At 42.3% G+C, this 15,435-nt stretch overlaps 1 protein-coding gene across 2 annotated transcripts in view; it reads right to left on the reverse strand.

The window, feature by feature from the left end:
• Nucleotides 1-11,730, reverse strand: part of ipo11 (importin 11) — a 100,368-nt gene extending 88,638 nt beyond the window's left edge. The window contains exons 1-5 of one of the 2 annotated variants that reach the window (XM_086173423.1): nt 11,589-11,730; nt 8,539-8,688; nt 6,705-6,805; nt 5,694-5,766; nt 3,135-3,338 (exon numbers count right to left, since the gene is read on the reverse strand). In XM_086173423.1, the coding sequence (XP_086029549.1) occupies nt 3,135-3,338; nt 5,694-5,766; nt 6,705-6,805; nt 8,539-8,676 (516 nt within the window). In that variant the 5' untranslated portion in view covers nt 8,677-8,688; nt 11,589-11,730. Of the gene's footprint in view, nt 1-3,134; nt 3,339-5,693; nt 5,767-6,704; nt 6,806-8,538; nt 8,724-11,588 lie in introns of those variants that run through there. The other variant, XM_086173424.1, reaches the window with a different exon arrangement.
• Between the last annotated feature and the right edge of the window lie 3,705 nt (nt 11,731-15,435).

The raw sequence follows: 15,435 nt of genomic DNA on the forward strand, positions 1-15,435 counted from the left end.
TACAATAACTAGATCTCGGGCCAATAAAACACACCGTCAAGAACTTATTTTAAAGAAGACACGAGCAGGAGCGATGCAAAGTAAATGCCTGGTCACGAAATGATTACATTACATTGATGACAATGGGATTGGTGACAGGAAAATATTTAATCATTCATTCATTCACTATCTAGTTACAGTTATGTATTTGGACTGTGGGAGGGAAAAAAAAAAGATTTCTCCAAAAAAATGTGTATTTCAGATCAAGCCTGGAGTTAATTTCTTACTTTCATTCCGCTGTTTTGGCAAAAAATGGGTTTGTGTCACTATCAAACTGTGCAAACTCCATTCTTTGGCCTCACTTGTTTTTTCACTTTTAACACAAAAGATGTCGACCCTCAAAGACGATTAAATGCAATTAAATGTCAGTCTGACTTGAGACGTGTTCATGTATGCGTGAGTCAAATCCCTGCGTCGACATCACAGCTTTGCTATTTGATATTCTTCACATAAAAAAAAAAAAGAAAATGCAAGAATAGCTATTTTATTCTTATGAAGATTTCCAGTTTCTCAAATCCCAAACTAATCTAAAGCCTGGAGCCAAAAAGTGATTAGCCTGTTTTAGTCTGCAGTCTCTCTCACTGTTATTCCCTTTCTCTCTGTCCGATGATAAAAAAAAAAAAAAAAAATGGCGATGTCATGTTTCCAAAAAAACCCGGGAAATAGAAGTTGCAATCAGAGCAGCGGATGGCGAGTGTTTCCGGGGCTGTCGTAGTTTACCGAGCCACACCGTCGAGGGACTGTATTTGCAACGCTCTGTCAGCTCGGGGAAGCTTTACGGCTGCAAAAACTTCCATTCGTGTGTCTATTGTGTGTCCTGGCCTTTTCAAAACTGCCAAAAAAAAACAAAATGAATTACAATACAAGCTAAAAAAAACAAGGGGGGGCGGGAGGGGAGGGGGGCTGCATCTGCCAGCTGACTTCCCGCTACAGTGGGGATTACCGACAAAAGCCACCCGAGAAAACCGGAGTTCATTTTGTTGGATAATTCATTCATGAAAGTCAAATCCAAAGGGATTTCGCTCTTCAATTTTCCGGAGCCAAACATCACTTATCACCTGCCGCGTTCATCTCTTTGGTGCGCGTTTGAATCCCGCGGAAACAAACAGCTTCCGTCGATACGTTTGCGAGGGGTTTTTGAATTGTCCTTCTGGAAATTTCGGATGAAAAAACGATTTCCGCGATTCAAACGGTTTCACTTAAGTCGCTTTCGAAGATGGCGTGTTTGCTTGGCACGCGTGACAAAACCAACGAGGAAATGTTTAAATGAATGTTAAAAAAAAAAAAAAAAAGAAAAGGTTTATTCATATGTTAACTTTGTCCAAATATCGATGATACCAAAAAAATCCTATCCTATGATACAATCTCGACAGTGATATTTACTTTCTCACAATTTACAGATTGATCCTGATCATTTTAATGTCCAGACGCCAATTAAGAAGCTCCGTATTACCTTGTTAGCGTGCACGTGCGTGTTGATGAACGCGTCGGATACGGAGAGCGGCGGCATCAGCCGATGCAGAGTGGAGCCGAGACGATCGCTCACAGTTCATGGTTTCTGAAGGATCGCCTGTGTCTTCCTCTTAGTAGTTTGCATGAATAACCCATGACCAAATAAAAGTTTAAAAATCTAGTTGTCGGTGCTCGAGCCGCCGCTTTTCAAAGAAAGACATTAAAACAATGTGGATTTAGGTGCTGTTGCATTATTCATCTCGTCTCATCTCACAACTCCCGCAAGTCAATCTCTCCCCAGCTATAGATGAATCACACACACACACACACACACATATTTCCAACGTGCAGCTGACACCTATAATCGATGATACTGGAAGAAAATGTTTGTATTGCTATTAGACGGGATCATGTTGATGAAGGCTGAGCCTGGATCATTTTGCAGCAAAATACAGACATGGAGGCTCCGCTTGCAAATCAAAGGGTGATGGAATTTTCATCCGGATTCCCCGACGGGAGACGAGCGGATCAGTCTGAGATGGATGTGATAATTTATCTGCCGAATTTACGGACCTGAGCGGCGGGATAGGTCATGTCATTCACACGGAGATGCTGTGTACCGCATCAGCCACACACACACACACACACACATACACACACACACAACTTCTTCAATATGAAGATGAATATGCACACACAGCGGATCATCTGAGTCTTGTAAGAGCCGGGTGGGTCACTGACTTCCACGTGCACGTGTAAAAATGCTCATTAAAAGTTTTGAGAGAGCCTCCTATTGCACTACCTTGCACAACTTGTCATTTTGCACGACCAACCACAATCGCCCTGAACTCACTTTAATTTTTCACCTATTTAATGCTGGTCACATGTCGTCTGTTTAGCACCGTCAACCAAAGCGAATTCCTCGTAGTCGCAAAATGACTTGGCGAATAAAACAATTCTGAATCTATTCCTTTTTGTGAAACAATCGCGGCCAGGCTGCATTAGAAAATACATCGGTAGGGTGAGTGAGCAACATGACTACAGTGGCTACAAATAGCTATATTTGAAAACCCGCCGTGATTAAGAGAAGTGATGTGGCTCTAAAAAAAAAAAAAAAAAAAACAAACAAAAAGAAATCAGAGTAAAATTCACTTTCAGACAGTCTCTCCCGAAGGCCTTCATAGCGATGTGCTATGTTCTATGCACCGAAACAGCGGTTGTGTAACAAACGGAAAAAACGGGGTACCTTAGAAGCAGCTTTCAGACACCCATACATGCAACAAGAGACTGACTGCCATTAATCTTGGATCGGAATTCTCTAAGAATGGCTAAACAGCTCCTCTTACAGACCGCAAGCGGTACTGCAGGGAACCAACCAATCGTCTTTCTAGTCATGTATCCCTTCATGTTCAGACGGAGGGGGGGGAAAAAAGGAAGAAAGATCTTAACAAAATGGAAAAATGTTAATGTCTGCGGCCAAAACGCAGCAATAGGAATGCAAATTTACAAAGTCGGCATATTTAGAAGAAAGACGGACTTTTTAATTCAATGCACAATGACACTTGTGCTGGCGTGTTAAGGGAACTTCATGAACTAAGAACAAGTTTGACATACAGGTGCGTTCTTGTCGACGGCGCGCTTACGTCCTGGAAGAGTCTTCTGTCTTGTGCCAGCCGCTTGGACGCCAGGGTTTTGGTGACGTGATAGAAGGTCAGCAGTGCTCGGTGCTGCTGCAAGCCGTCCTGGCCCTTGACGGACTCCAGCAGAATGGGGATGAGCTCCGGCCACTGCCGCGGGCAGTCCAGGCGAGCCACCTTGGCTATCAGTACCGCGATCTGAGTCGCTATCTGTCGAGGACACGCAGAAAAGATGACCCGAGCCAGGGTGAGGAGGTGATGCTACGGCAGGATACTCGGGCAATGTGAAAAACAACAAAACAATTCTTTGATATGAGTATTGTTCCCTAGATTGAAACATTCATTTGATTTGTTTTCCTCACTGACTGTTAAGATGTTGAGCTTCCCTGTACGAATGATTATTTTTGGACGGCGTCGGCTTTACGTCTCCAATGTCATTTTCCTTCTTCCGCTTTCCCCGAATTGTTAGCGGTGAGAAAAATCAAGATGCGTTCCGTCCGTATCAAACCACGTTGATGAGACATGTGGAGAAATGAAGCCTCCAGGGAACCTTATCTCTGTCTGAAATCTCATTTGAGGGTTGTAATGTACCGCTGTTGTTGTTGGGAATGTTAAATTTAACCTTGATGCGACAGTTTAATTGTATTATCCGATATCTTGATGTCATGACTTTGGTGCATGAGCTTATCGGGGCCCTAAAATTAGGCTTCCTGCCTCTAAGTACTGGCTGTATGGCAGTACTTTAACTGTTGGGACGTGTGAGATATAAGCACTGGTACTCCGTGTTCCCATCAGACACGATGGCTTTTCCTTTTCCTGGACAGGTACATCCTGCATGCGGCGTTCGTTGGGAGCTCGGACAGCAGACGTAAAAGTTCCATCTGGCCTTCATTTCAGTTGGCAGGCGTGCCGTGTGGCTTCTTCCGTGATTTTCGCGCGAACGTGTTCGGTGCGGTCACGGCGAGCTCGGCTTTCAGAAAAAGCATTCGGTTCCCCTTTCCCGATCGAACCAATCCGTACAAAATCCAGTCTTGCTCTGATGCTAAACAAGACGGAATATACGTAAGCATACACCTTTCTTTGGCCAATACCATTTCGTGAGGTTACCGGGTTATAAATTTATTGCAAATGTAACGATCCACGCAAAGAAGCACCCAAAGCTTCACGCGCACAAACTTCTGGAGTTGTTGTTTGACAAGGGACAATCTGTCTGGTAGAACATATTGTGTCTAAGTAGCATTTACTGCCAAACAGACCCGTCCAGGCCTGATGTTCAAGGGTGGTCCCACAGGGAAATACAATCTGTCTGCATGACGGATGGCCACGGTCCAGGTGCAATCTCACACTTGTCTGATACACGCTTCTGGATTTCAGCTTGTTTGTTTGCTGCGCTCTTCCCTCGACAGCCGGGACGGTTTAAAAGATGGGTTATTAGCATCTTGACCCTCACGGTACAGACGAGCAAATCTACTTTGCTAAATTGGGGCATCTAATTTACTCGACTCTCTCGATTGCCGGATCTGTTTGATTGCATTTTAAAAGCTATCAAATATTCCACCAAACTACAGCGATTAGGGACAATCAGTAGATACTTAACCTTCACAATTAAAATGATGTCGCAGTCATCGAAAACACAGGACGGGCGCTGATGATAATAACGCCTTCTCTAAATGTTACATTTTAAAGAGCATCAAGCAGACACAACATGCGTCGTTACGTCACACCTCCGACTGATTCGGCGCTGCACAAACAACTTTTAAAGCTTAAACATAGCCCTTTTGGAGAACAAGTCCATCTTCAATCTTCTACGTGTGAAGAGCACCATCTTCAAGTGGGACAAGATTTCACAGTGACTTTTGAATGCATTTAGATCTCCGACATTTGAGACTTAAAATGTTTTACTTGTCTGGGGTAAATACAGGACCGTCTCATGATATTAGAATATTGTGATAAAGTTCTATATCTTCTGTGATGCAATTACAAAAAAAAAAAAAAAAAAAAAGTCATATATTCTGGATTCATTACAAATCAACTGAAATATCGCAAGCCTTTTATTATTCTAATATTGCTGATTACGGCTTACATCTTAAGAAAACTCAAAAAATTCCTATCTCAAAATATTAGAACATCATGAAAAAGCAATTTTTGTTTTTTTAATTGCATGACAGAAGAACTTTATCACAATATTCAAATTTTCTGCGACAGTCCTGTCTCCAGATTGTTGACATTTCTACTGTATTTACAAGCTGCCTGTTATTGTACTATTAAATACACACACATACATAAAAATATATGTACATATATACACACACACATATATATGCATATATACACACACATATATATGCATATATACACACATATATATATGCATATATACGTATATATGCATATATACCAATACATACACACGTGTGTATATAAAAAACCTATATATACATATGCACATATATACATATTCACAAATATATACATATACACACATATATATATACACATATATAAGGAGCTCAAGGTAAGGAACATGTAGGATCAACAACTGCCCACGTGTTTGCAATCACCAACCTGATTGACAGGCTCATTGAAGTTTGTGATCAGACCGGCACGCAAAGACGTCTTCTCCTCCTCGGACAAAGCGCTGCGAGCAACGAGGTTTTCAAGGGAAGAAAGAAGAGAAGAACGTCATTTGAGACTTAATAAACACACATGGACAGGTGGAGGCACAGACGGGTAGATCCGGGCTATTTCAGGTTCTGCACTCCGGTTTTCTATATAAAGTAAGAAAAGTGTCTCACTCAATTGAACTCGCGTCTTCGTAAAACACAGGAAAACCAAACGTGGGTGCCGTGAACTTCAACTTTGATTTAGATGTCGACATGTGACGTTTAGACGCCCTCGACTATTAAAATGCAACACGCAATAAGTATTCTATGCAACCTTTACCTTATATGGGGTTTCCGAGAATGAGATAAGCGCCATTGTGGTAAAACGCGATCTAAACTATAAGTCCTGGGGTTATGTGCTTCTTCAATATACAGCCTCTTTCACGGTATTGAGCTCAAGTCTTCCAATCATGGCACTGTCCCAAATATGATCATATCACGCTCGTACCGAAGCCCTTGCACAGCACTGTAACAAATGAAAGTCACTTTGCAGACAACTTTGGTACGGGGAGGGAAGCTTTAAAAAGAATACGCAGCCCGCGGGGGCGCTGAGGCGGCGCTGAGTGTACACAGCGACGGCCCCGCCAATTCAAGGGTTAACTCAAATCCAATAGCTGCGAGCTAGCGAGATGAACGGAGAGAACATCAGAACGCTGAAATAAGAACAATCTAGTTGGAAGGTACGGTAACAGGGCGGGAAAAAATGACGGCGCTGAGCTATAACCGACACTAACATGGGAGAAAGCGGAGATTAATTTCAAACTTCGGGGGAAACTGAGGAGGGGCGGGTGGGTTGATAAGCAGAGAGGGGAAAAGACAACAAAAAGACAGGCCCGGGGGTGGAAGAGTGAGGCTGGCAGCCATAGGCAGCAAAATAAAATAAAAAAAAAAAAAACATAAAACAGGCACTTACTGAGGTGCTACTCTCCTCCAGTATCTGTCGATGCCGTTTTTGAAGTAGAGCACAGCCAGCCACCTGACGTTCACATCCAGCATGTGGTTATTGAAGATATTCTATTCAAGAGAAATGGACAACGCAAGCATTTGTTCAGCTAATATTGTTTGTCATGGCGAGTTAAGTGAAACCCAGTCATGTAAATTTTGCTTTCGGCGGAAAGCGTGGCTGATGTCATTTTAAAATGTTTCTCTAGGTCACTGCAAACGCAGAGGCTTCGATCGGAGTTGCAAAATCGCACGAGGATTCGGAAACGTGGGATTTCAGCCTCGGGACGGACACCAAAGATGCACGGTAACTGAAATGGGCAGAGACGAAGATCCACGAGGCAGTTGGCGGCGCTGTCTGCAGCTCTCTGCAGGTGTGTGTGTGTTTTTGCAGTGTGTGTTTTTGACTATTCTGCAGCAGTTCCGTCAGACACAACTCAGATTTGGTGAACCCTCTCGTCTGTCTGCCGATCACAACTGTACATCCGCTGAGCCACTCGTGCACATTCAGGCACGGCCTGTCCTCGCTGCCGCTCTCCCACAGTGAGTTGGAACATTTAGTACATTTTTGCCTGCGCCTTAGCTGTTAAAATGTTTGTTTCTAAAGTTTCTAGCAGTTCGGTCCCTTGAGTTCCATTATATTTTAACCACAACAGCTACACTAATGGCAAAACAGCAGAGGTACAACTATCAAAGTGGAAATACTCAAAGCTGCAAAAAGGGAGGAAGAAGCGGCGGCCTCCTGCCCTCCCTCACGTTGCCCGTGCAACTGTGGGATCCGGTGAGTGAAATGTTTATCGTTAGAACACTGTGCATTTATAACCTGGGGTAACAAAAGTGAGTATGCAATAGCCACGAGACTTATTGGTAGTCAGTGTAAAGTTCTTGCAGTGGGCGGGTTTAGGAAAACTCTTTAGGAAAAGCTGCTTCAAATATTTTGATACACACAATAAAATTTGTCTTGTGATGCAGGAGCCGAGGACATTTCTGGGGCTTGATGGAAAGACTTAATAAAATATCCGTGCGAAATTAGCTCCGTATTATGAAATATATCGCTTTACCTGATGAATTATTAATGTTGGGCGCACTGTCTTTGCACAAAGAGATATGCACATAATAATCTAGTGTGAGTTTTATTTCCCAGCAAAAACAATTTCAACGCTTCTTCTTATCAGAGTCCGTGTCTGCAAAAAGAAACGCTTCATTAAATTGACAGATGCTGAAGAACCACCATCATTAATAAAAGCGCTCAGAATCAGCCATGTTGAACATCCATCCAGCTTTTAAAGCCAGTTTTGGACATATTAGCACCACCAAAAATAAAATCCAATCCAATTCTGTCTCTGAGACTGCCGTTGCAATCGATCGATTTATTGCACTGATCTCCTCATGTTAATGGCAGACAAATGGGGGCCTTCTGACAGAATGAAGTCACATTGATAGATGCCCCGGGGATTCTGTGGTGTCGAACATGACATGGACTTCTGTGGCCGCAGTCAACACTTCAGCAGGCGACGGTGCTATTCAAAAATGTTCCCACAAGATGAAAGGAAAGTCAAATCATTTCAGAATTAATATTAATCAACAAAGCTTTGAGTATTCCTTTGACGCATTAAACCCTCTCGAGGCCGCACAGATCCATTTCTATCGTTACTTCAAGTACGGCTGCTTTTTATACCCATGATGACAGGTGTGGAGTCATAAATGCACAAAACATGGAAGCTGAAATGAACAATCAATTAAATGAAAAGAGTGCTTTGCAGAAATCGCAAATGGCTTGCTCAAGTCACCCTGAATGAACCCACCAAGAGGACCGAGTAGAAGCCTGGCTGCGTCTCCCACTGTCTGAGCTGCTCCTCTGCAGGTTTCAGCACTGCCGTGTCCTGGCTGGTGGCTTGGGTTAAGGCCTGCAGCACCACTGAACTGGCACCATCTATATCCATAGCTGGATATATCTGAGACGGAAAAAAAAAATTAAGAGAAAAAAAAAAACAACATATTTAAAGGGTGATGTTAGATAGCAATGACAGGCAGACTGCTGAAGTACATGCGTGTTATTTTATGACCTTTTTTTTTTTTTTTTTTGGTTCTTTACTGACGATCCAATTGATTTTGAACCTGGAAGCCACTAACCACCACTGACAAACAACCCTTCTGAATAAAATCCCTTTTGAAAAGGTGTTCTCAAAAAGCAGAATAAACCAGTTCTTGAACGAACGTCTTTGAAAAACATCCCTCACGGCTCGGTAGAATAACAACCCTTTGTAGGCCTTCGTTAATTTGTAAAATCAATTTCATTTTAATTCATGGCCTTATTAGGGTGATAAATGTACATGTGTATACACACACACACATAAACGTGTGTATAATTTTATATATAAAAAAATGTGAGTGTGATTTTCATTTCAGATCCATTCTACCTCTGCCGGATGCATTTTGAAAAGGAGTTTAGTCACATCCTTTAACAGGCAATTGTTTTAATAAATGGTCGATGAAGTACTACAAAACCATTTAAGACTTCATATTAAAATATCTTTCTCTTAATGGGGGTAACCATCGCAACAGCAGGAACAGTCAGCTCTTAACTGGATTAATAAAGGTATCCGCACATTGTAATGACAGTGAAATGGGTACTGAGGAGATTCATATGTGTCATTTACCTGACATTACAGAGAAAAGAGGTAGAGGTGTTACCTATTACGGGGGACAAACGGGGCCCCCCACCAACCACTAAGGTATTACAAGTAGCGTGATCAAGTAAGAAAGTGTAAATGCAGAGGTATCCGAGACATGCTAGCAATAACATGCCGCTGATCACTCGTCTGAGGTATCGGGAACGCAGGCCGTCATTATCAAAATACAGTTAGTTGTCAGAGACGGTTACTGAAACCGACTCGGTGACGTCTGCAAGTGAAATCAAACCGTGAATGGCTTTGCTCCGCATTTTAATCAATATGTTGAGAAGCAGAAAAGGTGGAGAAATCCAAATTCAGCCGCAGAACGGCTTCAAATCCGAAAAAACCTTTGAGCCAAGTCTGACTTTGTCTTGAGAATCCAACATGTTTATTCATGCTTGTTTGTATCTTTGTTATCAGAATTTCTTCATTCGCCAAATGTACAATGTACACAGGATTTCGTCATGGCATGACAGCGTTATTATAAACAAACGGTTTATGTATACATAACACATACCATTTATCAGTGCCGCGGAAAGCGGTGACACATGATTTCAAGTTTGACTAATGCACAAATCTTGCACCTTCAAAGTAGCTGTGTGCCCTGTATGCACACAGCAACTAAATTACCTTTGGAGTAAAAGGAAAAACCTTTAAGACATGATAGAAGTGTTGCGATTCATCCTAAAACACCAACGACTTCCATCTTAACTCGGAAACGAAGACTTTTAACATGAAAGGTGTAATCTCTGCCCGGTCCCTTTAGTTCAAACCTGCATTCCAGCCGCCAATCAAACTTTGCATCAGTCCTGATGAATTGATCACAGCAAAATGTCACAACATACCTGCTGAGACAATTACCCATGCACTGAAAGATTACACTTTAATCTGCAATGACAACAATAGAGTCAAATGTTCAAATCACGAGTCTTACAACAGCTTTCATTGTAATCACGTTACACAATAGAGAACAGAAAAGCGCCAGACTGATAGCAAGCAAACGGTCAATATTCCTGGTGTGTGTGAAATGTGACCCTCCTGAGGTTTCTCACATTGCTAGTTCTCGGGAATAACTGTTGCTGCACCTGAACGAGCTGCAGCCGGTCCACAGGTGGTTGTCAGTTAACCCCGCCTCCCGCTGAAAAATGACCACTATCGAGGCATTGTCTAAATTTTGGCATCGACCAGTAATCAGGGCATCTTTGTTTGTATTAATAAACATTAATTTTCTTCTTTTCCTGTCAGTTGCTCCGGTTCAAGGGTCGCAGCAGCAAATCATCTGCCTCCATCCAACCCTATTCTCTGAATCCTCTTCTCTCACAACCCCCTTCACATCCTCTTTCACTGCATCCATAAATCTGCTCTTCGGTCTTCCTCCAGGCCTCCTGCCCAGCAATCCAAAAGTCAAACACTGCACGGGACTTGAATTTTAAAACTTGGGGATCAGTTGGAAGCAGGCCAGGTGTCCTGTGTGGATGGGACTTAACATTTCACACCTGTTCGCCGTTAGCAAGAGTAAACTCATAGCAGGATTTATCTCGACCAAAGATGCTGGGCAATCACCAGACAACAAACTGTCTATTTCCAAATTGCAGGAATACAGCATCACACTGCCAGCAGCCAAAGGTCATACAGATGTTCTCCAGCAGAATGTCCCCTGCAGTTGTCTGTTACTTGATGTCCAATTCTAACTGATCGGCTAGAGCAAGAGCGTTTGCAAATACAAGACTGAGATTTTTTTTAGCTACAAAGGAGGACAAACTTCCACGATATTCACTTCCATGTGACCAGTTGTCATGGTGCAACATCTGCGAGTAAACGTTTTAGAGGGTTGTTTCTGTATCCCGAACGCTTTCGCCTGATCCCCTTCTCGCCCTGGCTTTATGTGTGGGTACTCCCATGTACGAATACATACGAAAATATATACGACTTGGTTTGGATCGTTCGGTGGCATTTTTGCGCTTAAAGTGCTGTGAAAACAAGTCAAACGCCCCTACAGTGGGGCACTATCCTAATAGCCCAAACGCCGATGCTAACTGGCAGCTTGGTGGCTAGCTAGATAGCTAGCTAGCTAGCAAGCTAAACTTATTAATTGCTAGACGGAGGGCCGACAGCGTCAGCTGCGGCGATTTGAGTCCCCCTCCCGGGGGAACGAGTACGTCGTACGAGACCGGACTCACCTGAGGGGAGGGGAAATAACGGCCTAAAAAATGAAAAACTAAAAATGAATCAATGCCAGTTGGAAATTGTCACAGAAGCAGCGGTAGCAGCGGCGGCGGCGTTATGACGGGAGGCGGAAACGCACGCTGGTGGGAATGGCGCGAGCGACACACGGCGCATTCTGATGACGTCACAATTTAACGCTCCTTTTAAAAAAAAAAAGGTTTTATTTTAAATTTAATATTCACGAATCTTTACGTTTTTCTACATCAGATCCTCTCTGGACGGCTTCCAAAACAATCAAAAATGCGTTTATTTTTATTTCTTGTAGAATAAATGGATTTGAATATTATTCACAATCTTGAACATTCAAGGAGAAAATATACATTTTGTAAATAACCACCTGAAATGTTTTATTATTTTAAGTAAGTTGTTTGATTGTGTTTTCCGAATTTGATATTTTATTTTGGTGAGAGGATTTTATTTTCTTACTTCCGCCGGAAAAACGGTTGTATTGCGAGAGCGCTTACTAAAGAAAGTCACATCATCCTCTGTGTGAAGTTTTATTTTTCTACTTTTGATATGAACCCTTAATAGGGCACAAGCTTTTACGGTGGTTGTCGTTTTTACGTTTTGTTTTTCAATGGTTGCAGAATAAAACTATAAACTACACCAGCAGTCAAGATCTGTGCCGCCACAAAATTACAGGGATCATTACACATTTCTTCCTTAGGTGTCCCTTAGTTCCCTTAGGGAGGAAAAGGCCTCCAATTAGAAAAGAAAACATAACTAGAAACATCTATCACCTGCTCATCAAGACCAAATATTTATTATAACTGTCTGTTTTTCTGTTTGTTTTGTTCTCCTTTCGTCTTTTCCCTTCAGGGGTTGCCACAGTGATTCAACCTTCTCCATCTAACCCTCTGTTTGTTGTGTTGCACCTTTTGACAAAAACTGTTTTTTTCGTTGGGCCATCGAATTTGCATGTCATTGGAAAAGACTGTAATTTTGCATGAAATCAACAAAATAATCAGACAGCTTTGCATCTCTTGAAAAGAATATAATTTCAAAAAGAGAGGGTCTACCAGGTGTGACCAGTTTGGATGAGAGGATAGGAGGTTGGACAGATGTCTTTCAGAATAGAATAGAACAGAAAACAGTTGACAGGGGTTGCGTCAGGAAGGGCATCCAGCGTAAAATGTTTGCCAAGACCAAACATGCAAATCACACCTGATAACCAGATCATACCGGATTGGAGTACTTGGTGTGTCATCTGGGAGAAAAGTAGATAAGGAGATTTGGTGGTGGAATGAGGAGGTGGTGGTAGATTTTGCAAAAAGGCAGGAAATGGCTGCAGTGAACACCCTTTTCCAGAAAAAAACAGGAACATGGGGTAACTTATAAGAGCGGAGGTAGGAGCACGTAGGTAGACTACATCTTGTATAGACGAGGTAACCTGAAAGAGATCAGTGACTGCGAAGTAGTTGTAGGTGAGAGTGTAGCCAGACAGCATAGGATGGTGGTTTGTAGGATGACTCTGGTGACAAGGAAGATTAAGAGGACAAAGGCAGAGCAGAGGACAAAGTGGTGGAAGCTGAAAAGGGAGGAGTGTTGTATGGTTTTCAGGGGGAAGTTGAGAAAGGGCCCGGGTGGTCGGGGTGAGCTTCCAGATGATTGGACAACGACAGGTAGAAGAGTACTTGCTGTGTCATCTGGAAGGAAAGTAGATAAGGAGGCTTGGTGGTGTAATGAGGAAATGCAGGAGTGTATACAGAGAAAGCGGTTGGCAAAGAAGAAGTGGGATACTGAGAGGACTGAAGAGAACAGACAGGAGTACAGGGTGATACAACGTAAGGTAAAGATAGAGGTAGCAAAGGCAAAACAAAGGGCGTACGATGACTTGTATGCCCCGTTGGATAGTAAGGAGGGTGAATTGGCGAAACAGAGAAATAATGATGGAAAGGATGTACAACAGGTCCGGGTGATTAAGGACAGAGAGGGAAATGTATTGACAGATGCTAGAAGAGTGATGGGAAGATGGAAAGAGTACTTTGAAGAGCTGATGAATGTGGAAAATGAAAGATAGGCAAGGGTTGAAGAGGTGACTATTGTGGACCACAAAGTAGCAGAGATTAGTAAAAGTGAAGCGAGGAAGGCATGAAGAGGATGAAGAGTGGAAAAGCAGTTGGTCCTGATGTTATACCTGTGGAGGTGTGGAAGTGTCCAGGAGAGGCAGCGGTAGATTTTCTGACTAGATTATTCAACAGGATCTTAGAGAGTGAGAAGATGCCTGAAGAATGGAGACAAAGTGTGATGGTGCCTATTTTTAAGAATAAAGGGGATGTGCAGAATAGCGGCAACTTTTGAGGGATAAAGTTGATGAGCCATACAATGAAGTTATGGGAAAGAGTTGTGGAAACTAGACTGAGAGCAGAAGTCACCATTTGTGAACAGCAGTATGGCTTCATGCCTAGGAAGAGTACTACAGATGCAGTATTTGCATAATGCTATAGAGAAGTACAGAGAAGGTCAGTGGGAGCTGTATTGTGTTTTTGTAGACCTAGAAAAAGCATATGACAGGTTGCCAAAAGAGGAAGTCTGGTATTGTATGAGGGAATCTGGAGTGGCAGAGAAGTTTGTTAGACTGGTGCAGGACATGTATGCTAGCTGTGAGACAGTGGTACGGTGTGCTGTAGGGGTAACAGAGAAGTTCAAGGTGGAGGTGGGACTCCATCAGGGATCAGCTCTGAGCCCCTTCTTGTTTGCAGTGGTGATGGATAGGCTGACAGATGAGGTTAGACAGGAATCCCCATGGACCATGATGTTTGCAGATGACATTGTGATCAGTAGTGAGAGCAGGGAACAGGTTGAGGAACATCTTGAGAGGTGGAGGTATGTTCTGGAAAGGAGAGGGATGAGGGTTAGTTGTAGCAAGACAGAGTATACTGTGTGTGAATGAGAGGAACTCTGGTGGAACGGTGAGGCTACAGGGAGTGGAGATCAAGAAACTGGAGGATTTCAGGTACTTGGGGTCAACAGTCCAGAGCAACGGAGAGCTTGGAAAAGAGGTGAAGAGGCGGGTCCAAGCTGGTTGGAATGGGTGGAGAAAAGTATCAGGGGTTCGAAGAGCCAACAGTTGACCAACTGCACTCTCCACAGGAACCTCGCAATGCGACACTCATTTCACAGGCTTTTCGCTTTCCACAAGCTGAGCATTTGCGTATTAAAGTATTAAGTATTAAAAAAAGAAAAGGAGTGCAGTATAGATGAATGAATGAGTGAATAAATACAAAATATAAAATAATACTGTGATGTAATAATGCTATTTTACAAGATAAGATAAGATAAGATAAGATAAGATAAGATAAGATAAGATAAGATAAGATAAGATAAGATAAGATAAGATAAGATAAGATAAACTTTATTGATCTCCATAAGGGAAATTAATTTGTCACAGCAGCTTAGCAGTTATGTCAAAAAATAAAATTAAATATAAATGAAATGAAAAAAATATGAATCTCCATCTAAATAAAGAGACAGTTAGAAAACATCCACAAATCAATACACAGCAAGTTTATGTTCATATTTATGTTTTAAAATGTTTTTCCTGCTAATTGCAATGATGAAGCCATCTTGGTTCATACTGATATGGAAGACAGAGACTTGCATGATGTAAAAGACAGGTTGAGTAGATTTCAATCAAGATGCTTTCTTTCATCAAAAAATCTTTGGAATTTGTTCCAAACAGGAGCTGGAAAAGCAGTTTTTTTTCCATTGGGATTCCATTTAAATTAATTTATCCGCAGCAGTTGGTTTGTAAAGTGATGCTCCACACCCACAACAGCTCTGTTTGGACAAGGTAACGTC

Source organism: Fistularia commersonii, chromosome 26 (assembly GCF_037954325.1).
Source record: "Fistularia commersonii isolate RoL2024-O1a breed Wild chromosome 26, RoL_Fcom_v1.0, whole genome shotgun sequence".
Classification (NCBI taxonomy): domain Eukaryota; kingdom Metazoa; phylum Chordata; class Actinopteri; order Syngnathiformes; family Fistulariidae; genus Fistularia; species Fistularia commersonii.